Source organism: Hyperolius riggenbachi, chromosome 1, assembly GCF_040937935.1.
Source record: "Hyperolius riggenbachi isolate aHypRig1 chromosome 1, aHypRig1.pri, whole genome shotgun sequence".
In the NCBI taxonomy this organism is placed as follows: domain Eukaryota; kingdom Metazoa; phylum Chordata; class Amphibia; order Anura; family Hyperoliidae; genus Hyperolius; species Hyperolius riggenbachi.
In genome coordinates, this window is record NC_090646.1 from 560,205,509 (window position 1) to 560,230,381 (window position 24,873).

The 24,873-nt window shown below is 42.5% G+C and overlaps 1 protein-coding gene across 4 annotated transcripts in view; it reads left to right on the plus strand.

The window, feature by feature from the left end:
• Positions 1–24,873, plus strand: part of CHD1 (chromodomain helicase DNA binding protein 1) — a 105,591-nt gene that overhangs the window by 70,246 nt on the left and 10,472 nt on the right. For 3 of the 4 annotated variants that reach the window (XM_068247477.1, XM_068247478.1, XM_068247480.1), the window contains 19 exons: positions 79–267; positions 2,084–2,246; positions 3,557–3,709; positions 3,819–3,890; positions 5,181–5,330; positions 5,721–5,869; positions 5,952–6,048; positions 6,132–6,227; positions 7,317–7,487; positions 7,642–7,805; positions 8,587–8,628; positions 13,204–13,319; positions 15,066–15,204; positions 16,309–16,459; positions 16,757–16,879; positions 17,231–17,374; positions 21,253–21,486; positions 21,887–22,024; positions 23,975–24,153. In XM_068247477.1, the coding sequence (XP_068103578.1) occupies positions 79–267; positions 2,084–2,246; positions 3,557–3,709; positions 3,819–3,890; positions 5,181–5,330; positions 5,721–5,869; positions 5,952–6,048; positions 6,132–6,227; positions 7,317–7,487; positions 7,642–7,805; positions 8,587–8,628; positions 13,204–13,319; positions 15,066–15,204; positions 16,309–16,459; positions 16,757–16,879; positions 17,231–17,374; positions 21,253–21,486; positions 21,887–22,024; positions 23,975–24,153 (2,670 nt within the window). The remainder of the gene's footprint in view (positions 1–78; positions 268–2,083; positions 2,247–3,556; positions 3,710–3,818; positions 3,891–5,180; positions 5,331–5,720; positions 5,870–5,951; positions 6,049–6,131; positions 6,228–7,316; positions 7,488–7,641; positions 7,806–8,586; positions 8,629–13,203; positions 13,320–15,065; positions 15,205–16,308; positions 16,460–16,756; positions 16,880–17,230; positions 17,375–21,252; positions 21,487–21,886; positions 22,025–23,974; positions 24,154–24,873) is intronic. The other variant, XM_068247479.1, reaches the window with a different exon arrangement.

A 24,873-nucleotide genomic window follows, 5' to 3' on the forward strand; every position in this document is an offset into this window, starting at 1 on the left:
AACATGGATAGCAACTTGTGTTGCATAACTGAAGCTGTAATTTAGAAAACAATTTACCTGATCACTTTATTGCTGTAGATTTTCTTCCTGGGAAGACTTTGAAGAAGAACATGGCAAGGGCAGAGAATATGGCTATGCCAGTCTTCACAGAGAACTTGAGCCATTCCTTCTGAGAAGGGTGAAGAAAGATGTAGAGAAATCTTTACCAGCAAAAGTGGAGCAGATTTTGAGGGTAGAAATGAGTGCACTCCAGAAACAGTACTACAAGTAAGTATTATTGTATTATTACTAATTTATATAACATCATCTGTTACACTGTACAGAATAAGAAACCAACATGGTTACAAATGCATGCAAACATTGGTACACACAGGTGGTAGAAAACTTTTTTTATAGTGTGGACTGGTGAACCTTGAATGATCAGTCCTTGCATTGAGGTTTTCATGCTACCAATAACAGACTCTAACTGAACACTCCCTTCATTGGTTTACTATTGTGACCAGGTAATCTGAATCCAGCATGTTACAAATTATGGCTGTTATGGAGAGCCTATCCGCCTGGTGGATACAGTGACAGATGCTGGATATCTGTAACATGCAAGGGGTATGTTGCAGCTGCAAGAATTTTCATTAACCCCCTTCGCGGTATGATTCCGGATTTTAGGGTCTAAAACTGGTACAATTTTTTTACACCCTTTCAGACCCTAAAACCTGGAAAAAATCATGCTGCCAGGGAGATCTGCACAGCCCCAGCAATCACTCACCTCCCTGGGCTCCTGCACTGCAGTTATGCCTCCATCCTCCGGGTAGCGCTGCAGCTCAAGTGACGACAGCCGGCGATCTCATCAGGAGGAAGCAGACCCCGGGAGGACGGAAGAAGAATGGCGTCTAATGTCGGGATCCCTGGGAGGTATGTAGAAATGCTCCTGTTGCGTGCTATACTCTGCATAGAGCCTCCGGCGGCTACCCCGAGCATAGGTCGGGATTACAGCTGAGTTGCGGTTTTCCGCCCCGACCCTAGCTCGGGGTTACAACCAAAGAGGTTAAAGCGGATCCGAGATGGAAAACTAACTATAACAAGTAACTTGTCTGTATATCTTATCTAAAGTTTAGATAGTTTACACAGCAAATCTAGCTGCAACAGCTTCAACAGTATATGATTATTTCTTCCTGTAATACAATGAGCGCGACCATGTTCTGCTTGTCCTCATTATACAGGTAAAGCTGATCTGTATCCCCATCCCTCAGCCTGTGAAAACTTCACTCCCACCTCCTCCTCCCCTGTGCCTCTGAAATATCTGGCTAGTAACACCTCCTCCTGCTCAGACTGAGCTCCCATAAGCCCTTGCTACATGGGTCTCAAAGTGCCAAGGCACTGGAGAAGTGGTGGGAGAGGCTTGTTTAGGTCATAGGGAATTAGTGTTAAAACAAAACAAAAAGTATTTGGCTTGAGGAATGCCCTATAAACTATATGAAAGGAACACAATTATGTAATGAGTAAAAGTTTATCTCTGATCCACTTTAAGGGAATAGTTTTTAATATTGTAGGTTTTCTTTTTGTCTTGTACCACCAGCCTACAAGTCTTTGTACTTCCTAGTTATGTGCAGAGCAACCCTTCCTTCCTCCATTGCCCATGATGCTCAAGTGACCATTCAAGGCCTAGATATACTTAAAGGACTTCCGAGGCTATAGATTAAATCTAGCTTTACTCACCTGGGGCTTATTTCAGACCACCCTGGAAGTCATTTGTGTCCCTCGCCGCAGCTCCAGTCTTGGCAGCCTCTAAGGATCGATGACACCAAATTGGTCAATGTCTTCTGCATCATCGGGAGCAGGCGCAGTACGTCTTTGGTGGTGTGGACGTGCGGCAGGCCTGTGCAAGCGCAGAAGATGCTGACCCATCGGGGGTCGGTGATCCTTAGTGGCTGCCAGCAGGACTTCCAGGGGCTGGAAAAAGCCCCAGGTAAGTAAAACTAGATTGAATCCATCGCCTCAGAAGTCCTTAAATATTTACAAATCTGGGCCATATGATTTAATACATCTTTAATTTATGTTGAACTAAAACTTTATTCTATTTGCTCAGGTGGATTTTAACAAGGAATTACAAGGCTCTGAGCAAAGGCTCCAAAGGCAGTACCTCAGGATTTTTAAACGTCATGATGGAGCTTAAAAAGTGCTGCAATCATTGCTACCTCATCAAACCACCAGAAGATAATGAGTTTTATAATAGACAAGAGGCGCTACAGGTGAGACCATTAGTGCATTAGCTGTAAACTTTGGGGCTGTAAAAAAAAAAAAATCAGTAAACCATCATATAACATTTTCATTTTACTGCTCCTCCTTGGGGCTAGCATGGACATATGCAATTTCTTGAATCTGTTTTTAAAATTACATTGCTAATCTTATGTGACAAACACAAACTGTTAGTAGTTTACCTTTTTTAGCTATGATTGCCCAAAAAGTTGTTTGGGTCAGTCCTGCTATGTATAGAAATGTTCTGCAGTGTATGTGGCTGACATACACAGAGGAAGAACATGCATGTTGCTATGATTTCAGTGTAAGGCTCGAACTATACTGAGGCTGGATTGCAAACTGTCAGCCGGAGCAGATCTTGCACTATCCGATGGTCCGTATGTGGTCCAGAGCACATGTGTTTTTACCATAGGCTTCTAAGGGAAATGCATCTGCTTATCTGGAAAAAATACGCAGGTCCGGGGCTTTGCAAAGCGGAGTGGATCAGTTGAATTGAATGTAAAAGGTTCCTATACTTAACATATGATCGATTTGTGGGTCTGTTCCTCGGCTGATGTCCAATCCGGAAAACTAAGTGTTTTTCCCTCAAGTGTGGACGGAGCCTCATGCTACCACAGTAGAATCTTGTTATGTAAACCTATGGCTATAGTAAACTTAGTCCCTAGGTCCAGGCCATGTACTTGTATGAATATAGTAAACTACTTGGCCAGGTCCTTTGGCGTTTACAATAAAGGGATTCTACTGTACTCTCTTCTGCCTATTTGGTATTTGTTTTGGTTGATTTTTCTTTCTCTAGTAGCTTCTGTATGTTCCTTGTTCTAATAATGCAGTCTATGGGATAAAATAAATTAAAAATAAATGTTAAAATTTGTATCAAGCCTTTCTCCTGTTGGTCTCAAGGTGCATGTAGATACTAAAGATCAATCAGATATCAATTATTTGCCTGTTGGCTTCTGGTTCCCACAAGCTGCAGTGCATCCTCGTGTTGCTGCACAGATTTACCTTCTGTTGTGAATCCATGTTGCCCACCTCTCTGTTCTCTCTGAAGTGTTCTGAGGGGTCACAGCCTTCTGTTAGCTCGACTAAGGCTGCTTCCCTTCTCGATCTGGTCAAACCCGCAGTCGGGAACTGTATCTGCAGGCTTGCCGTGGGGCCGGTTCCTGACATAATTGATATTTAGTTGTGTTTTTAAAGCAGAATACCCCCTATACATAAAGACTGGAGGATGTTGTTGTTTTTTTGTGACAGAGAAAATGAATTCTGACTTTGTTTTAATGTATTTTTCCTGTTTCTATTTGCACAGCACTTAATTCGGAGTAGTGGAAAACTCATTCTTCTGGACAAGTTGTTAGTACGTTTGCGTGAACGTGGCAACAGAGTCTTGATCTTTTCTCAAATGGTGCGGATGCTGGACATCCTCGCAGAATATTTAAAGTCTCGACAGTTTCCATTTCAGGTATTTGCAATACAGCCATTGATGGAAAGTAAGTAAACTGCAAGTGTCAGATCTTCATGCATAATCATTTTGCTTTCTTTCTTTTTTTTTTTTTTTTTTTCTTTTGCAGAGGTTAGATGGGTCCATCAAGGGGGAATTGAGAAAGCAAGCACTTGATCATTTTAATGCTGAAGGCTCAGAGGTAACCAATTAAGACAGATTAATCTGTTCTGTAAGAGACATCCTTCAGAGGTGTTTTTTGTTGTTGTTTTTTTGTTTCTTTTTTTTAACCTCCCTAGCAATTTCTGCTGGATTTCTGTTCATAAAGCTGTTCAATTAATTGTCATGAAGTGTTTTTTCCTGTAACTTAGTGTCCAGCAAGGGTTTAGTATACATTTTAGCTGGTTTGTGTTCCACGGTTTTTACCTCTTAAGGTTCCTGACATTTTTGACACTTTAGCTGTGTCATTTTGATACAGCATTAACTTATTAATTACAGTACTTATGCCATCTTAGTGATATATATCTTGGGATTTTTTTCAGTAAAATCTACTGTTTCTTTGGGTAATCTTTTTCTCCCAAAACTATTTTATAGTCATTCTATGGGGATAAATTAGGCGTAAATGCAGAACTTACCCCCTTTTTTTCCTTCATTTTTCACCCTTCCTAATTTTCACATGACACATCCCATATTACTAGCTGAGCATGTGGCGGACCGTTATTCCCAGCCTGTGCATCTGTGGTGATCGGATGCGTTCGCTAGGGTGACACTTTGGGGGCCATAGTGCTGTAAAGATGCATCTCTAGGCAACGGCAGAGCGACACATCTGTGGAGAAATGGGACTCCAAACGTTCGCCCTTGCGATAATATCAGATCACTACAGGCGGCAGTCATTAAAACTGGGGATTTTAAAAAAAAAACACTGTTTTATTGGGAGCATGTCACTTTTTTAACTTTTAAAACTTCTCTCTCTCTCTCTCTCTCTCTCTCTCTCTCTCTATCTCCTAACTTTTCTGAATAATTTTTGCTATTACCATGTTTCCCCTAAAATAAGCCCTCCCCAAAATTAAGACCTAGCTGCAGTGCAAGAGGCGGAGAGACAGTGAAGAGCAAGGGCCAGTGTTGGGGTAATGTTCACCTGCTCCCCCCCCCCCCCAACCCCCCCTTTCCCTGCTGCTGCCACCGATTTACCTCCTGTGCTCCTGGCCCCCTCCTCCAGATAGCATGCAAAAATTTGCATATGAATGCAAATTTTAATGCTAAAAAAAAAATGCAAAAAAGGAACCCTGCCTTAGAACTGTTGGACTAGCCTGATTCGTCTATATCTGTTTCAGCTATTGATCCCTGGATGAGTCTGGCTTGTCCATACCGCCAAGAAAGCTATCGTAAAATCCTATATGCTTGCATTTTTCATATGAGACTGCCATGCAGGTTTACAAAGAGATGGTAAGATGTCATTATAGCTGTAATAAACTCTCTCCTCTTTTATCAGGACTTTTGCTTCCTCCTGTCTACCAGAGCTGGTGGTCTTGGCATAAACTTGGCTTCAGCGGATACCGTCGTCATTTTTGATTCAGACTGGAATCCACAAAATGACTTGCAGGCACAAGCCAGAGCACATCGAATTGGGCAAAAAAAACAAGTAATACTTTTTTCCTCCACCTCAATTCTTGCATGCACTTTACAGTAACTGTATATGGTTAATTTTCACAGCCTTAAGAGTAGTTCATATTGGTTCAAAATGGAATTTTGCAATAGCAGCTCAATGTACATTGCAACTTTGATGGGACAGTCTTTGTATTAGTTGTGTTGGAAAGACTGGTACAGCTGTCCCCACCCAGACTGTTACTCGCATGACTACCCACTGCTTAAAAGACCTGAACAAGACAGCGCATGGCTACAAATACGCAGAAAATCCACTTCATACTTTAGCTTCTACATCTGTTTTTATTGCAGCATCAGACCAGTGGGCGTGTTTTGGACCAGCACAATTGTTGAAATAATATGTTAATGTTCCATTTGTTGTGCTTAGGTGAATATATATCGCCTGGTCACCAAAGGCTCTGTAGAGGAAGAAATTATTGAACGAGCCAAGAAGAAAATGGTGCTGGATCATCTTGTTATTCAAAGAATGGACACTACCGGTAAAACGGTTTTACACACTGGATCAACTCCCTCGAGGTACAGCATATGCTACCATAAGCCCATCTTTTTATGCTCCGCTAGTTGATGCACCATATTGATAGTTCTCCTCATTTCACAGTGCTACGCCGTTTAATAAAGAAGAGCTTGCTGCTATTTTAAAGTTTGGTGCTGAAGAATTATTCAAGGAACCTGAAGGGGAAGAGGAGGAGCCCCAGGTATCAAATACAATATGATTTGCAGTTTTTAGTCTGACGTTGCTTACTGTCTTCCCAGCTAAAACATGCTATCTTAAACATAGGAAATGGACATTGAGGAAATCCTAAACCGAGCAGAAACACGAGAAAATGAGGGAGGACCGTTGACTGTTGGAGATGAGCTGCTTTCACAATTTAAGGTATGGCCTAGGTAACATAATTGCTCTTATGTGGGAAACGTCTTCTGACAGTGAACTATTTCAGTTTTTCTCACATGAAAGTAGTAGATGGCCACTATAAGGCTCCCTGCACACTGCAAATCCGTTTTCCGATTCCGATTCCGTTTCCGATTCCGATTCCGTTTCCGATTTTCCTTGAATACATTCAACAGAAAAACGGATCAAAAAACGCAGCATGCAGTTAAGATTAAAAATCTGAATCGGAATCGGATGTAAAAACAGATTAAAAAGCGGAATCGGAATCTGAAATGCATGCAGTGTGCAAGAGGCCTTAGGCCTTGTTTAGTTTTGTATCCCTATTCAAATTTAAACTAAGCCAGCCAGTTGTGTTAAAGGAAACCTGAAATAACTTTCAAAAAAAAGTTTCACTTACCTGGGGCTTCTGCCCAGAGATGCTCTTAAATCCGTATTCGGATTAGTTTATTCGGATTTCATCCTGCTAACTAAAGCACCTGTGTGGGAGGGCGAGAGGGGGTGGGGTGTTAATCTAAGCCGCGGTCGCGTGATTACAAACACTTCCTCCGTCCAGGTTGAAGGAGGAAGTGTTTGTAGTCACATGACACACTTGGAAAGCATTGTGGGAGGCGCCATGGGATGGATATAAGATGATGTCTGGGTAAGATTAACCACCCCAACCACCCCCCCCCCCCCCCCTTGCCCACCCACGCAGGTGCTTTATTTAGCAGGATAAAAATCTGAATAAAACCTATTCGGATTTCAACCGGTGATCACTGCTTCTGCCAGCCCCTGCAGCGTCCCTGTGCCCGCACTATCACGGAATGATTCTCTGGTCTCCCGATGCGGCAAAGTTTTGTTCTCACTGACTTCCAAGTCGGCGGCCACTATGCCTGCGTGGCCCTGGCCTTGCGTGTCCTCGTTCACACTCCCGGCAACGGCAAAATCTATATTTGGAGTCAACCTTCTAAAGTAAAAAAGCAGATATAATTGGTATGTGTTCCCCCTGAATACACTATACGGATATTGGATTACTATAACATTATATGAGTCACTTTGTATATTTAATAGTGTTCTGTATATTTTTTTAACAAGGTTGCTAACTTTGCAACAATGGAAGATGATATAGTGGAGACTGATCGGGATGCTAAATCTTGGGATGACATTATTCCTTCAGACCAGAGAAGAAGAATGGAGGAGGAGGAGAGACAAAAAGAGCTCCAAGAAATATACCTTCTTCCTCGAATGCGTAACTGTGCCAAACAGGTGGGTGTAGAAACATTTGGTGTAGCAATTGTGATCTTTTCTTGCTGGCATTGCTTGCAGTTACATTCTTGTTGCTTCCCTATGATGCCTACTTTGTGGTTGGCCGGTATGGTTGAATAATCTATAGTATTCAGTTTTGCGTTTTGAATTCCAGTCAAGCTTCAATGGAAGCGAAGGTAGACGCAGCAGAAATAGAAGGTATTCTGGGTCTGAAGACAGCGATTCAGGCTCCGATAGAAAACGGCCCAAGAAAAGAGGCCGGCCAAGAACTATTCCACGAGAAAACATCAAAGGCTTCAGTGATGCTGAAATAAGAAGGTATGGCTGTGATTAGTAAAGTTAAATAACTTCTACCTAGACCTTTTCAGCTAGGGTAAATTTACCACACCACATCGCCCCAGTGTGAAAGGTGTTTCAGAGGCCAGCCATGTTTCCTTCTACCACTTGCTTACTCTTTTTCATTACCTCCTGGAAAACCATTGCATAGCCTCTGTGCCGACAGTGATGACAGGCAGTGATTACGCAGTGGGAAGGAGGTGGTATTAATGTCATGTGGGGATTCACCAAGGCTGAGTTAAAGCCCTGCTTGTCATAGCATCTATTGTTGCTGAGGTAGAAAGGCTGTATACTTTACAACCATGCTTACCAGATAAGGATGGAGTAGCAAAATTACTTCCATGCACACTAAGCCACAGATTTGTCACCAAGCTATGCTGCTAACTAAAAGCCTGAACATTGTATTCTTTTAGTTGTCTACTGACACACAAGGCCATGGATGTAGTTTTGCCATGTACCCTTTTAGGCACTTTACTACATTAGATGATAGAATGATAACAAAGACATGAAGCAAGGTCTCTAACTTTTGCTTCAAATGCTAGAAATGTGATGTTTGCATTACAATCCTGAGGTGCAGCGTCACCTCTTGTGTCAGTTAATCTGACCAATGTCTACGGTTTGGGAAATACTGGATTAAAGTAACATTTTAATTTGGTCAGGAAGAAGAGATAATAAAGCGGAATAACTAGTGATAATACAGACAACACTTGGAAATGCTTTTACTTTCTGTCAATGTGACTTTATACATCTTTTTTGTTTCTAGATTTATTAAAAGTTATAAGAAGTTTGGAGGACCTTTAGAAAGGTACATTTTCCCAATTGTCCACATTTGTTATATAACTACTGAAATTCTGCAAATTTGATGGTAAAGCTGACAACTGTGCTACATACAGAGGCTAAAGCGCTAGAAGCCGTTCTACCGCTGGGTTTTGTGATGTATAAAGGCTGTGGTAGTATTTCCCCTTTATGCTATGTGGAATAGTATGTTGAACAAGACTGTAAATTGGTGCTGTAGACAGCAGTCCAAGTCAATACACCTACTGATCACCCTTATACTACCGGTAGAGATGGTCAGTGAGATGCTACTGCATTAATTACAGTTTACATGCAAATGTTATGCAGTTTGGTATTGGAATTCGTAATAAATTTGCATGCAACTTGGAATTATTTGCATCTCGTTGACTTGTCTGTAGATAGTGGTCCTTTTGCCTGGACCTCCTTACCAGAGTGTCCTGATACAAAGATATGGTTGCTGGAACCCACATATCCCCTCTACTGTTGTAACAATTGTGTGATTTTGTCAGGCTTTTCACTCTAAACAATACCATGTGCAATTCTCTGTTTTTCCTTTTGGCCCGTGCAAGAGTTCCGATCCACTTTAAAGTGGACCTGAACTCTTGCTCAGGACAGAAGGAAAACCTAGAGAAATGCACCTTGTATGTATTTAGAGAGTTTAGCCTGTTAAATTCCCCCTCATTTGTGTTTAATCGCAAGTTGTAATTTGACCTCCGCCCTGTGTCACATGACTGCCATGGCATATAAGCCCATTTGAAAGCACAGGCTGTAAACAATATGTCTGCTTCCATGAATCAGGAAGTAGAAACTGCGGATTTATTGCAGGCTTTGAGCTTTAAAGAGAACCCGAGGTGTGTTTAAAGAATGTTATTTGCATACAGAGGCTGGATCTGCCTATACAGCCCAGCCTCTGTTGCTATCCCAAACCCCACTAAGGTCCCCCTGCACTCTGCAATCCCTCATAAATCACAGCCGTGCTGTGAGGCTGTGTTTACATCTGTAGTGTCAGTCTCCGCTGCTCCCCCGCCTCCTGCATAGCTCCGGTCCCTGCCCCCGTCCCTTCCCTCTAATCAGCAGGGAGGGAAGGGATGCAGGCGGGGACTGGAGTTCTGCAGGAGGCGGGGAGAGCAGCAGACTGACACTATAGAGATAAACGCAGCCAGCTCTGACAAGCTGTTTGTCAGCAGCGTGGCTGTGATTTATGAGGGATTGCAGAGTGCAGGGGGATCTTAGGGGGGTTTGGGATAGCAACAGAGGCTGGGCTGTATAGGCAGATGCAGCCTCTGTATGCAGATAATATTCTTCAAACCCACCTCGTGTTCTCTTTAACAAAGAATTTTTTTTTTTTTTGAAGATTATTATGCTGTTTATCTTTTAGAGCAGAAGAGATCTGAGTTAAGCTCTGCGTTAAAGGAAATCACTTGCTCCGAGCTGCTCCACTTCCAGGGCTTTTCACAAAAGTGGGGGAAAAAGTTACTGTGTCTTATAGTCCAAATGCAGGAAGTTCCTGACTTGTAAACGCCTGCTAATACGAACCTCCAACCGCCACAATGTCATGGACTCCCTGCACTGTGCTCATGCAGAGGAGAACGCAGGGAGACAAACAGAGAACACAAAGGGGCATAAAGGAGGACACAAGGGGGGACACAAATGGGCATAGAGAAGGACACAAGGGGGACAGAGGAAGACACGGAGACACAAGAGGTACAAGGGGGCATGAGGTACAAAAGGGACATACTCCGCAAGATGCTGCTTCACCATGGATGCACCAGATTTAGTATATATTTTTCCCCCCTGGTTTTTGTCCTCTAAACCAGGGATCCCCAACCTGTGGTCCGCGGCCCACTGGTGGTCCGCAGGACGTTTTCAGTTGGGCCGCGGGACTGTCCTCTTGCCTGCCCCCTCCGCCCGTCCCCCTCCGCGGCCGCCGCTGCTGTTACCTTTGGCGGCCGCTTGGTCTCTTATATTCCCCTTCTCTCTCTCTTGCCAGCGTGTGAGTCACAGCAGCGCGCCCTGTGGCTGCTGTGATAGAGAGGGAGGAAGCAGGAGAGACAGAGCGGCTTCCTGTAGCGGCGCGCCGTTACTATGGGAACCGCTCTCTCTTTCCTGCTTCTTCCTTCTCCATCACAGCAGCCGCAGGGCGCGCTGCTGTGACTCACACTCCGGCGAGAGAGAGAGGGGGGAATGTAAAGAGACCGCTGGCAAAGGTAACTGCAGCGGCGGCCGCGGGAGGAGGGGTGTGGGCGGGGGCTACTATACTGGGGCACAATGCTAGCTATATTTGGGCACTATACTGGCTGTACTGGGGCACTATACTAGCTATATTGGGGCACTATACTAGCTATATTGGGGCACTATACTAGCTATACTGGGGCACTATACTAGCTATATTGGGGCACTATACTAGCTATATTGGGGCACTATACTAGCTATATTGGGGCACTATACTAGCTATATTGGGGCACTATACTAGCTATACTGGGGCACTATACTAGCTATACTGGGGCACTATACTAGCTATACTGGGGCACTATACTAGCTATACTGGGGCACTATACTAGCTATACTGGGGCACTATACTAGCTATACTGGGGCACTATACTAGCTATACTGGGGCATACTAGCTATACTGGGGCATACTAGCTATACTGGGGCACTATACTAGCTATACTGGGGCACTATACTAGCTATACAGGGGCACTATACTAGCTATACTGGGGCACTATACTGGGGCACTATACTAGCTATACTGGGGCACTATACTAGCTATACAGGGGCACTATACTAGCCGTACTGGGGCACTATACTAGCCGTACTGGGGCACTATACTAGCCGTACTGGGGCACTATACTAGCCATACTGGGGCACTATACTAGCCATAGTGGGGCACTATACTAGCTATACTGGGGCACACTAGCTATACTGGGGCACTATACTAGCCATACTAGCTATACTGGGGCACCATACTAGCTATACTGGGGCACTATACTAGCCATACTGGGGCATACTAGCTATACTGGGGCACTATACTAGCTATACTGGGGCACTACCTACCTATACTGGGCACTATACTAGGTATACTGGGGTAACTGTACTAGCCATACTGGGGCAACTAAACTCCCTATACTGGGGCAACTATGCTAGCTATGCGCACGACATTGTCTCCCCCCACGCCTCCCCCCACGCCCCCTGGCGGGCCCCGGAGAGAAATTTGGTCAGAAAGTGGTCCCCGTGCCGGAAAAGGTTGGGGACCCCTGCTCTATTCCTAGGTGCGTCTTATAGTCAGGAGCATCTTATAGTCCGGAAAATACGGTAATTTACTGCTACAGATTTCTTCTACTGCACCACCTGCTGGTGAATTTTTATTGCTGCATTGTAATCTGCAGTCGCTGATTTTATTTGTGTAAACTGGCATAAAAGTTGAGATATTGCCTGTGATCACCACTAATATGCCTGGTATGTACCATGTAACTTCCTGTCAGACCCGAATCATTAATTTCTGACAGGTCCAATCTGATTTCAGATAATTTTTCTGATCGATTTTGTATTGAAGTAGTCGGAAAAATGATCAGAAATCAGCCGGACCTGTCTGAAATGATTTACTCGATATTCGAATTGTCCATTTGATGGGAAATTGCATGGTGTGTACCAGACATTAGTTTGGAGAATGCAGAGACTGGTTAATGTAAATTGTTCCCCTTTTATTTGTAAATCTGGACATAGCCCTACTTTTCTGGAAAAAATGTGTGAAGGGGGAGAAAGTCACTTATACAAGATTTTTTTTTTCTCTCTCTCTCTCTCTCTCAAACCCTCAGTTACCTTTTTCAATAGTTACATGTTTTATAACTTGTAGCACAAGCTTAAAGAGACTCTGTAACAAATTGTTTATCTTTATTTCTTCTATGCTATAAGTTCCTATGCCTTTTCTAATGTGGTCTGGCTTACTGCAGCTTTTCCTAATTGCACAGTAGCTGTGTTATCTCTGTTATATGATCTAATCTTCTCTCTATAGTCGGCACAGTCAGGCTGAGGCAGTCAGACTGGAATGTGCAGGGCTGCTTGTGATTAGCTAGAAGCTGTACACACCCCCTGCAGGCTCTGTGTGACTAACACACTCTGCTTAGCTGAGCCTATTAGAAGCTGGTTAGTTTGTTTGTAAACACTGCCTAAAACTGGCAATTACAAGCCAGGTTTGCAGCAGAGAATGGCAGAAACAGCACAGAGGGGACCAGGAGCACATAATGAATAGAATGGTATGCTTTTTATTGTAAGAATTTCAGAGTACAGATTCTCTTTAATGTAGGTACCTGGATGGGTTTGTGCAGTGATTCGAGCTTCAGTTACTCCTCTAGAATATCGAGTAATGCCCATGGCGAGGGCACATACATATATATGCTGAGGTGATGGGGCAATGGCATGCACTTAACATAGCCTTAATACTGAACAAATTAATGTTAAAAACATTTACAAATACAAAGTAGGGATCAGTATTTCATGTAGTGAAAATCTTTTGTAAGTCTACATGTCATGTAAATATACCTTCAAAATTAGCCTAGTGAAAATGTTTGTTTTGTTTTTCTCTCAGGCTAGATGCAATTGCTCGCGATGCAGAGCTGGTGGATAAATCGGAGACTGACCTCCGAAGACTTGGAGAACTGGTCCACAATGGCTGCATCAAAGCTCTAAGGGACAGCACATCTGGTATGGAAAGGACAGGTGTATGTGGAATGCAAAAGCTTGTGATGGTGAATAAGGGGTCTGTTCACACTTTTTTCTGACATGAAATGTGTACAGGAGACCACAAACCCTTTTCTTTAAAAAAAAAAAAAAAAATACGCCAATCAGGGCTGCTGCTGCGTTCACGCCAATCGGCAAGCAGTTAAAACTTGTTCAGTAATCTCTCACCAGCTGTGGAGTAGGTCAGGCAGCAAGCTGGGATTCTCTCTGCTTGTGCCGTTCCTGTGTCAGTATTCTACTGTACTAGGCTTCCTGCATCAGTTCAAATGTGCATGTATTCCACTAGAAGTCTCTCTTCTGTGGATCAGTATAGAGATCGGCACATCTAAAGGGATACATAAAGCCTTTTTTCAGTGCCTCCTCCTTTTGCATATTTAGTTTTTATTTTTTGTGATGTACCACAGGCCAGTGCATTGGATCAAATGGGGTGAGTAGCAGGACCAGGAAGCTCTTCCTATTAGCAGCTGCCTTGTCTATCCGTTTTAGACAGGTCTTAAAGTGACCGTGATACGGGGCCACATGGATAATATCTACCTGGGGCTTCCTCCATCCGCCTCCGGCCTGATCACTCCCATGCCATCCTCTACCAATTGTCGTTTTTCCACAATTGGCCCTGGAAAGTCCCCCGGTCCAGGGGCCTACTGTATAGGCGCCGGGAGCGCGCCTGGCCGGACTGATGGATTTTCTGGGGCCAGTACTGAGCGTACGGGCAATCGGAAGAGAATGGTGTGGTAGCGATCAGGCCGGAGGGGGCTGGAGGAAACCCCAGATATGTATTTTTAATCCATGTGGCCTCGTCTCTGGTACACTTTAAAATACAGAACATTTAATTGCTTTACCAAATGCTCTAATCTTTGTGAATTGACATTTGAGGTATTTACCGCACATGTCGGTAATTTACCTCACTAGTCAGTCATTTTCTTTTTTAGTGCTGTAGTAGGTTTAGTGAATTGATGTCTGAGAAGATGTTTAGTAATGGTTCCTGTTTTCTGCATTACCAAATGTGCAAATGCTTAGTGATTTGACGCCATTATCTTCTATAAGCTCAGATCCAGAATAATGTTGTTAATTCAAAATTTAAAAATGCTAGGATAAGGGTATAGATGGAAAGCTACAGTAAGGATATAGATTGACTTGTATGCTGCTAATTGAGCTTGAATTTAAAGTGAACCTCAGGTGAAAATAAACTGATGAGATAAACAATGATATTCATTCTCCTACTCCTAAAATGACTTTTTAAAGTATCCAATGTTTTTTTTTTTTTATATTTAAACATTTACAAAGTAGGTTGATTTTTTTTTTTTGTCTCTAATCAATTACAGCCTATTAAGCGTCCTAGAGTTAGAAAAAAGGTCAATAGTTCATGTATTTTATCTTTTTCTGCCCTCAGAAGTTGTATTCTGCCAGGGAAACTTTTATGGCTGGAGTCTGCTTATCAGTGATTACTATATTCCCACAAAGTACTGACAAGACAGAAGTTGTCACTTCCATGCCTGGAAATAAACTCTTTCAGGCAGCAAAATAAAACAAGTAAAGCAGTGTAGTAATGTTTTGCACAGTACATACACATTTATCTCATTATGGCGCATGTCGTCTTGGGTACACTTTAATGTCAAAATGTTATTGTCTTGTTGTAAGTCATGTAAATTTTATTGCATGTTATCCAGTGAATGTCACTGCTGTTAATGCACCTTTTCTCATTTTGTCAAGGAGGAAGGAGAGGGAAAATGAAAGGACCAACATTCCGTATTTCAGGTGTACAAGTTAATGCAAAGCTGGTCAGTTCACATGAAGAAGAGCTACTCCCATTGCATAAATCTATTCCCTCTGATCCTGAAGAAAGGAAAAGGTGGGTGGTGCATCGGACTGGCCATCTTCACATATGAAGCAACATACACACACTAGATTTTTATAGCCTGAGGTCGCATTCACAGTGGCATGTTGCGGAGCTGCGTTATAAAGTTTTATATCGCAGCTTACCGCACTGCAATGATAATCCTATGGGACGTTCACAGTGCGACATTAACGTCGCGCTGAAAAATGTTATGGTAACTCACTGCTTGCAGTGCATTACCTCTCAAAGCAGACACGTTGCGACTTTAACGTCGCATTAAAACGCAACGTCCCACTGTGAATACAGCCTCAAACTACTGTCTGATTATTATGGATGCAAGTTTGACTTGAGTACCAGTGTTCCCTGAGGTCATTCAATAACCCAACGTTACAACACAGACAGCGGCCTTAAAGTGAACCAGAGATGAATAAAGGAGAAGATGTTATACATACCTGGGGCTTCCTCCAGCCCCATAAGCTCGGATCGCTCCCACACCGCTGTCTGCAGCTACGAGAACCGTATCCCTGCACTTCTGTTAGACGGACTCAGCCTAGCGTAACAGAAGTGCGCTGTTTGCGTATCTCCAGCAGCGGCTGGAGAGATAGGTAGAGGGCGCTCTTCTCCTGCATAGGCTGGCTCCGATGACGTCAGTGACGGGACCCGGTTCTCGTAGCTGCGGGAAGCGGAGGGCGGTGTGGGAGTGATCCACGCGGATGGGGCTGGAGGAAGCCCCAGGTATGTATAAAATCTTTTGCCTTATTCATCTCTGGTTCACTTTAATATGATTGAACTGGATGTGAAAACACGTCTTGTGTGCGAAGATGTTTCTGGGCCATGTTACAATGCTTCGCTTGGGAACGTGAATGATAACATGAAAATCTACTTTTGTTACCATGCTTATTTGACTGAGAGCAAGGCACATACTGTAGCATGAGTGAGCCCTTAACGCTGTGGAAAAGCTTGCAGGCAGAATGCTCTAGTGTGAGCCGATCTTGCCTGTATGATTCACTGCCCTGTCTATGGACACACTTGTTCGTATAGGAAATGCGTGTTTTGTTTTTTTTATAGTAGGCCGGCAATTATTGATGACGTGGTTTCTTTGCCATTGCATTTTTCCAGATATGTAATTCCATGCCATACAAAAGCAGCGCACTTTGATATAGAATGGAACAAGGAAGATGATTCAAACCTTTTAATTGGCATTTACGAATATGGATATGGCAGTTGGGAGATGATAAAAATGGATCCTGACCTCAACTTAACACAAAAGGTATGTCTGACTCCTGATTTGTTTCCTGTGCCTGAATGGCAAGATAAACTCGTCTAGATGCAAAGATGTAATTTCTCATTGTAAGTTTTTATGCAGTAAATATAACTTGGGGGCCCCTATGAATTGATCATGCCTCCTGTTTGCGGTTTTGATGCTTCTGTAGTTGTTTTGTAGGACTAGGCACTAAAACTAGTTGGAATCGATGCTTACCCTCACACTTAGATAGTTTATATGAACTAGATTCGGTGGCAACTGTGTGTTTGCAGAAGTGTTGTCATGCCTTTAATTTGTCTTTAGCTATTACCGGATGATCAAGACAAAAAACCCCAGGCCAAGCAATTACAGACCAGAGCAGACTACCTCATTAAACTACTCAACAAGGACCTTGCTAGAAAAGAAGCACAAAGGCTTTCTGGTGGTGTAAGTCATTTTATCCTTATATCATTACTCACTAACCTTACTAACAAACTAGTGCCTCTTGGAACAAGGTTGAATAAACGGTAGAGTAATAAACAGCCTCAGCATTGTAATGTTGGGCGACTCTTCTAGACCTTTTGTGGCATTTGATTTGCTCTTCTACTTTTCAGGTGGTTATTATAATACCAATTGTTCTGTTGTGTCTGCTGTTGCTGCATATTAAATCTTCCATTAGAGGAAACTGCAGGCAAATATAAAATCCGTTTCTTCTTCCGTCGACGCGTAAGAATGTGTTGCAGGCAGTAAAAGACCAAGTACTTCAATTGCTAATCAACAATTCATTTGTCTACACAGGGAAACTCAAAGCGGAGAAAAGCTAGGGCTAAGAAGAGCAAAGTTGTGAAACCTGTTAAAATAGAAGAGGAGGTTAAAAGTGAATCTTCTCCACCAACATCAGAAAAATCTGAGGAAGAGGAGGTAGAAGACGATGAAGAAAAGGTTAGATTATTTTAGGAGATCTAGAATATAAATGTCATCAAAATTAGGAATACTGATGGCAATGCTTGTTTCAGATACGTTTTTTTTTTTGTTTTTTTTATCCAGTGGAACAATGACAGGAAATCGTGTTTCCTCTTACAACCTGTGTTTTAACTTTTTTTTTTTTTTTTTTTTTTTTTTTTTTAAAGATAATACTTTTGAAATGTAGTTTATTAAGTATACTGGATTCTGCAATTTCGATATATTAACCACTTCAGGACCAAACCAATTTTCATAATTCTGCTATGCCTTTGCTAAAGTTGATAGATCTTGGGCAATTTTTAGTCTACCCAAATGTATTTAGTCTTTTTTTTTTTTTTTTTTTTTTTTTTTTTTAAGGACAAATAGGGCTTTCTTTTGATACCAGCTACTTATAGTAAATCTGGAATTTTTTTATTTTTGTTTAGCATATTATCTCTTTAAAACACAAACTGATTATTCTATGTTTGTGCAGAGATGTGAAAATGATGTAGATTTGTTTCTTAGGTACACTGTAGGGGACCTAGAGATGGAAAATAGAATTTTAAGAGCAGAAAAATAATTAAGCGATCCTAGTGATCATGAGCCAATCCAAATTGCTCCTCATTCATTCCAGAAGGTGCCATCTGTCAAAGTACACAGGCTTGGTGCAGTAAAAATCTACAATGTGTCAAACTCATTCATAGACCGGACGTAGATTGTAATATGCATGATGCTGAAGTGGTTAAAACTTTACTGTAAGTTATACCGTGGGATGCGAAAGTTTGGGCAACGTTGTTAAGTCATGATTTTCCTGTATAAATCGTTGGTTGTTACGATAACAAAGTCAGTTAAATATATCCTATAGAGACACACACAGTGATATTTGAGAAGTGAAATGAAGTTTGTTTTACAGAAAAAGTGCAATAATTGTTTAACAAAATTAGTCAGGTGCATAAATTTGGGCACTACAAAAAAAAATGAAATCAATATTTAGTAAATCCTCCTCTTGCAGAAATTACAGCCTCTAAACGCTTCCTGTAGGTTCCAATTAGAGTCTGGATTCTGGTTGAAGGTATTTTGGACCATTCCTCTTTACAAAACATCTCTAGTTCATTCAGGTTTGATGGCTTCAGAGCATGGACAGCTCTCTTTAACTCACACCACAGATTTTCAATTATATTCAGGTATGGGGACTGAGATGGTCATTGCAGAACGTTGTACTTGTTCCTCTACATGAATGCCTTAGTGGATTTTGAGCAGTGTTTAGGGTCGTTGTCTTGTTGAAAGATCCAGCGCAGCTTCAGCTTTGTCACTGATTCCTGGACATTAGTCTCCAGAATCTGCTGATACTGAGTGGAATCCATACGTCCCTCAACTTTGACAAGTTTCCCAGTCCCTGCACTGGCCACACAGCCCCACAGCATGATGGAACCACCACCATATTTTACTGTAGGTAGCAGGTATTTTTCTTGAAATGCTCTTGTTTTTCCTCCATGCATAGCACCCCTTGTTATGCCCAAATAACTCAATTGTAGTTTCGTCAGTCCACAGCACCTTATTCCAAAATAAGCTGGCTTGTCCAAATGTGCTTTAGCATACCTCAAGCTGCTCTGTTTGTGCTGTGTGCGGAGAAAAGGTATTCTCTGCATACATCATCTCCTTGTGTAAAGTGCGCCGAATGGTTGAACGATGGACAGTGGCCCCATCTGCAGCAAGATGATGTTGTCAGTCTTTAATGCTGGTCTGTGGGTTGACTGACTGTTATTACATTTGTCGCTTGTGTTTATCCGAGATTTTTCTTGGTCTGCCACTTCGATTCTTAACTTGAACTGAACCTGTGGTCTTCCACTTCCTCAATATGTTCCTAACTTTGGAAATAGACAGCTGAAATCTCTGAGACAGTTTTCTGTATCCTTCCCCTAAACCATGATGGTGAACAATCTTTGTCTTCAGGTCATTTGAGAGTTGTTTTGAGACCCCCATGTTGCTACTCTTCAGAGAAAATTAAGAGGGAAACTTACAATTGACCCCCTTAAATACGCTTTCTTATAATTTGATTCACCTTTGTATGTAGGTCATGGGTCACTGAGCTTACCAAGCCAATTTACGTGAGTGACAAGCGCTATATAGCAACAGAGGCTGGGCATTATATGCAGACCCAGCCTCTGTGTGCTATTAGGATTCTTAGAACCCACCTCGGGTTCTCGTTAAACAATTATTGTGCACTTTCTGTAAATGCAATAAACTTAATTTCACTCCTCAAATATCACTGTGTGTGTCTCCTCTATGATGTATTTAATTGACATTTTTTTTATTGTAACAACCAACGATTTATACAGGAAAATCATGACGATTTACGTTGCCCAAACTTTCGCATCCCACTGTATAAAAGTGTTTTTTTTTTCCTGATATAGGATGTTAAAATTGCAGGTTCGGGAATTTTTTTTTTCTTTAATATTTTTTTTATACAAAAAAAATATTTCCCCTCTCTGTGAATGTTGGAAACTTAGTGATAACATGTTTCTTCTGAGTGGAGTCCACTATCCATCTGCAGCAAAGAGAAGTCCCCTGAGACCCCTGATTAGAGGAAAAGCTACTCTATAAACCTGTATCAATTAAGCAGTGCCCACCTTGGCATTACTTTGAGTACAGCCCTTGAATTATATTTCCCAGTAAAGCCAGTGTCCTAGCCCTAGAGCTGCGCAGCCGCACTCGCGGCAATAGTTATATAGTTTGTTTGAAAAAAAGACATTTTTCAATTAATTTTAACCAGAAAACAAAAAAATTAAGTAAGCACTAGGTATCTCTCTCTGGCAGCCTCACATATACCAGTTGATCCAGGGGAAGGTAAAAAATACAGGTACAAGGCTTTGGCCAATCTTAAAGGGGAAAAAATCCTTCCCGACTCCAGGTGGCAGTCAGATAAAATCCATGTATCAACTTTGCTGGGTATTAACTAGTAATTATAGCTGTGAATGTCCCTCATTGCAAGGAAAGCATCCAAACCTATTTTTAATGTAGATATAAGATTTGTCTTTGTGGTAAAATTTTCCACATTTTAACCACTTCCTAAATAGATGACAAAACCTTTCTTCCTCCAATGCAGATCATGTTCTATTATCCTTTACAAGCCTAGGGACAAAAAGCCAGTCTGTAGCTTTTTTTCATAACAGAATCAGATTTATTTCGCCAAGTACAACGGGGGTTGTACCCGGAATTATTTTTGGCACATATAAGCAGCTTGTCACGACTTGTTAAAGGACTTACGAGGCCAAAATGGCTAAAAAAGCCAAGTACCTGCAAGATGTTTAAATGCATGGAGGACGCCATCCGCGCAGTTCCACCGGGTCCCCTTCCTAAAATCGCCCCCCCCCCCCCCCCGGTGCCGATCGCGACCCCACAGGCCGGGCTCTCATGCCGCACCTAATATGGCCGCCGGAGCTGGCCGCGGCTGTGCAGTCCACATTGCCACGAGTGCAGCTGCGTAGCTCTAGGACCAACCCCCCAAACCACGCACTGTAGCGTGGATCGGAGGGGTTGGCCCTAGAGCTGCGCAGCCGCACTCGCGGCAATGCGGCCTGCCGGCCTCGGCCAGCTCCGGCGGCCATATTGGGTGCGGCATGAGAGCCCGACTCGGCTTGTGGGGTCGCGATCGGCACGGGGGCAATTTCAGGAAGGGGAACCAGGCGGAACTGTGCGGACGGCGTCCTCCGTGCATTTAAACATCTTGCAGGTACTTGGCTTTTTTAGCCATTTTGGCCATTAAAGTCCTTTAACAGTTCATGCAGCGGTTATTCCATTCGACAGTTTGGTTTTTTGTTTTTTTTTTGTTTCAGTGATTCATGTTTTAACTGCAAGTGATTTCGATTATATTTTAGGAAGAAGAGTTTTCAGTGAAAACCAGCAGTAAAAGGTCCAGAGCAGCTGAGAAAGAAAATGAAGAACGAACAGAACCTGAGCCAACGCCGAAAAAGGAGCCCGAGGAAACGAAAGAAATTAAGGACAACAAAAAGGATGTAAAGAAAGATAAAAAAGATGAAAAAGAAACAAAGGACAAAAAGGAAGCAAAAACAAAAGATTCTGTGAAAGATAAAGAAATAAAAGAGGAGAAGGTAAATCTAGTATTAGGAACAATATAACTCCTACTACAACTGTGTAAAGATATGTTAACGTACTATTAGTGTTACCTGTCAAGATTGGTCTCAGTACTGAAGGGAACTAGTACTGTACAGAAAGAAACACATACTGTTGCTATGGAGAGGGGAGGAGGGATGACGGCTCATTGCACAGTGGAACAGCTTTTCGTGGATGGTGTAGGGACAGGAAAAATATGCTCAGGTGTCCTGATCCTTAAAGAAAGATCGGGGGACACCTGTACACAAGCTGGATTTTTGGCCGGGATGACCCTGAACGACTTCTTCAGCCGAGTTTAGCATTGCTTGTTAGCTTTACATTGAACAGAAGCAACATTAATTGAATTGCTCCTAGGTGCTTACAAATGTGTTTGTTTAGGTGAATGATGTGAAACCAGAGAAGGAGAAACAGAAGAAAAACATTTCTGCTGAAACACCTGTACACATAACTGCCAGCAGTGATCCAGTCCCAATTTCTGAAGAGGCTGAAGAACTCGACCAGAAGACCTTCAGTGTTGTAAGTTGTCATTCTGTCAATATAAAAAAAAAATGATGTACCCGTGGCTTTTAGTGCATTTATGTACCCATATGAGTGTGTGTGGCGGTATATAAATGTCACCCCATTTCCTTTTTCTTGTGTTATTTTTATTCTCTGGCTCTCTCTCTACTCCTGGCCAAATTGCATTTGTAAATGAAAAGTAATTACTACTGCAGAAATCTTTCGCACGTGCTAAGAAAAAGTTAGTTCAGTTATTCTGCCCCTTTGTTGCATATTTAGCAACAGATTTTTAGTTGTTTGTGAGTGAGCTTTACAAGTCATTCACAGACTGCTCTGAAAGAATCATTTTGAATGCTGAATGTTGTGTAATCTGCACATATTACAGAATGATGCAATGTTACAAAAAACACTATATATACCTGAAAATAAAAATGAGAATATTTTCTTTGCTGCTAATCTTCTAGTAATTATTCATAGTACACAACCAATTCACTATATCATATTTTTTTTCCGCTTCAGTGTCTCTTTAAGGACCGGGCTGTTTCTGTCAGATCTGCGCTGCGTGGGCTCTCAAGCCCGCAGCGCAGATCGTGGGCAAGGCAGGGCGATCAGGCTCCCCCCCCCCCCCCCCCTCCCTTGACCTGCTGGGGGGGTCTGATCGCCGCCGCTCAGTGTGGGGGAGGGGGGGCGCAGGCGCAGTGTTTTCTGCGCTCCCTTCCTCTCCTTCCCTACCTCTTACTCTATGGCCTGCGCAGGACCGATATCCGTCCTGCGCAGTGTAGGACAAGCTTCAGCCTATCGATCTGCCTTGCGGCGCTGCTGCGCAGCAGCGCCGTATTGATGTAAACAGCGAGGATTTCTTCCCCGCGTGTTTACATTACGCGTGCGAGCCGCGATCGGCGGCTCGCACACTGTTCATGGAGACACCCTCCGTGAACTAGCATGGAAAGGCTGTTTCCATGCAAAACCACAAACGACTAGCCGCCGCCTATCGGCGTTATTAAGTGGTTAATCAGTCTTCTAATACTGTGTGGAATCTAGTGGCATACTGTATGGAAAAAACACCCATCTAGCCTGTAATACACAAGCCTACCGTAGACACTTAAAGTAATCATCATTTTATTCACATCTACAACTCTATATTCCTCCACTATGGCAATTTCTACATATCGGAATCGGCAGAACTTTTTTCCAGGTGTCAGTTTGCACCTAGACACACGTCCATGTGGTGCCCCTTAATAGTACAATCTGTAGTGAATGATCATATTTCGATCACATTATTCCAATCATATTGTATGGAAGCAGAGAAGCTGGTGGGCCTGTACAATTGTATTATGGATAGTTTCCTTAACAAAATGGTCTGTCGGCAGATTTTCATAGAAACAATCATAACAGGTTGGATTCTTTATTGCTGTGAATCATTCAGGCTTGGTAAGTACTTGCGTCCCCGAGTATTGAAGATGAGCGGATCAGTACTGTGCATGTGTGAGTCCGGGCTCTCGCATGTGCAATACAGACGCACCCATCTACAAAAGCACTTACAGTATCCTCACTTCAGATTCACTTTCCTGGGCACCTAGGTGTGTGTGTGTGTGTGTGTGTGTGTGTGTGTGTGTGTGTGTGTGTGTGTGTGTGTGTGTGTGTGTGTGTGTGTGTGTGTGTGTGTGTGTGTGTGTGTGTGTGTGTGTGTGTTTTTTATGCACTAGTCCAGTGATCTGTAAACTTGACTCTACAGCTGTTAAGGAACTGCAAGTCCCACACATGCATTGCAGGAGGCTGACAGCCACAGTCATGATTCATAAAGACAAATGCATTGTGGGTCTTGTAGTTCCTTAACAGCTGGAGAGCCAAGTTTACAGATCACTGCACTAAATCTTTAATCGGATGCTTGCTGCAGGAGGAATACTACGGTGTCATATTTGTATGCATGTATTAGTTTCTTAACAGTATGTTCATTGTGTTTTACAGTGTAAAGAGAGAATGAGGCCGGTGAAAGCAGCATTGAAGCAGCTGGATCGGCCAGAAAAGGGCCTCTCTGAAAGAGAACAGCTGGAGCACACCAGGCAGTGCCTCATAAGAATTGGGGATCACATCACCGAGTGCTTGAAAGAATATGCAAATCCGGAGCAAATTAAACAATGGAGGAAGTACGTATTGTAAACCTATTAAAATATATATATATATATATAATTGTAGAAGTGTGAATTTACCTGTGCAGGTTCTTATGTTGCATGAGGAGCACTTATAGGGCAGTGAAGGTCTAGTCTTATAACGTTAAGTGAACCTATGCTATAGTAAAGAATTAGATAACCAAATGAAGAATCAGAGCTGAGCTGGTCAGTGAAATTTTGATTCATGTGGATCAGTACTTTGCAATGCATGTTGCCGAGATCAGAGGGAATGTTACGTCAGACCACTGAGCTTTGCTTTTCATTCTTAAAGTAGATCAAAGATTAAAAACTATAACAAGTAACTTGTCTATATATCTTATCTTAGCAAATCTAGCTGAAAACAGCTTCAACAGTATATGATTATTCCTTCCTGTGATACAGTGACAGCAGCAATGTTCTGTTCGTGATCATTACACACAGGCAAGCTGCTCTGTATCTCCAGCCCTTAGCCTGTGAAAACTTTACTCCTTCTCTCTTCCTCCCCCCTCTGAAATCTCTGGCTCGTAATCTCCTCCTGCCCAGACTGAGCTCCCATAAACCCTTGCAACTGTCTGAAAATGCCAAGGCACTCTGAAGCTGTGGGAGAGGCTTGTTTATGGGGAATTCAAATATTAAAACAAAAAAAAAAGTATTGGGCTTGAGGAATGCCCTATAAACTATATGAAAGGAACACCATTATGTAATGAGTAATAGTTT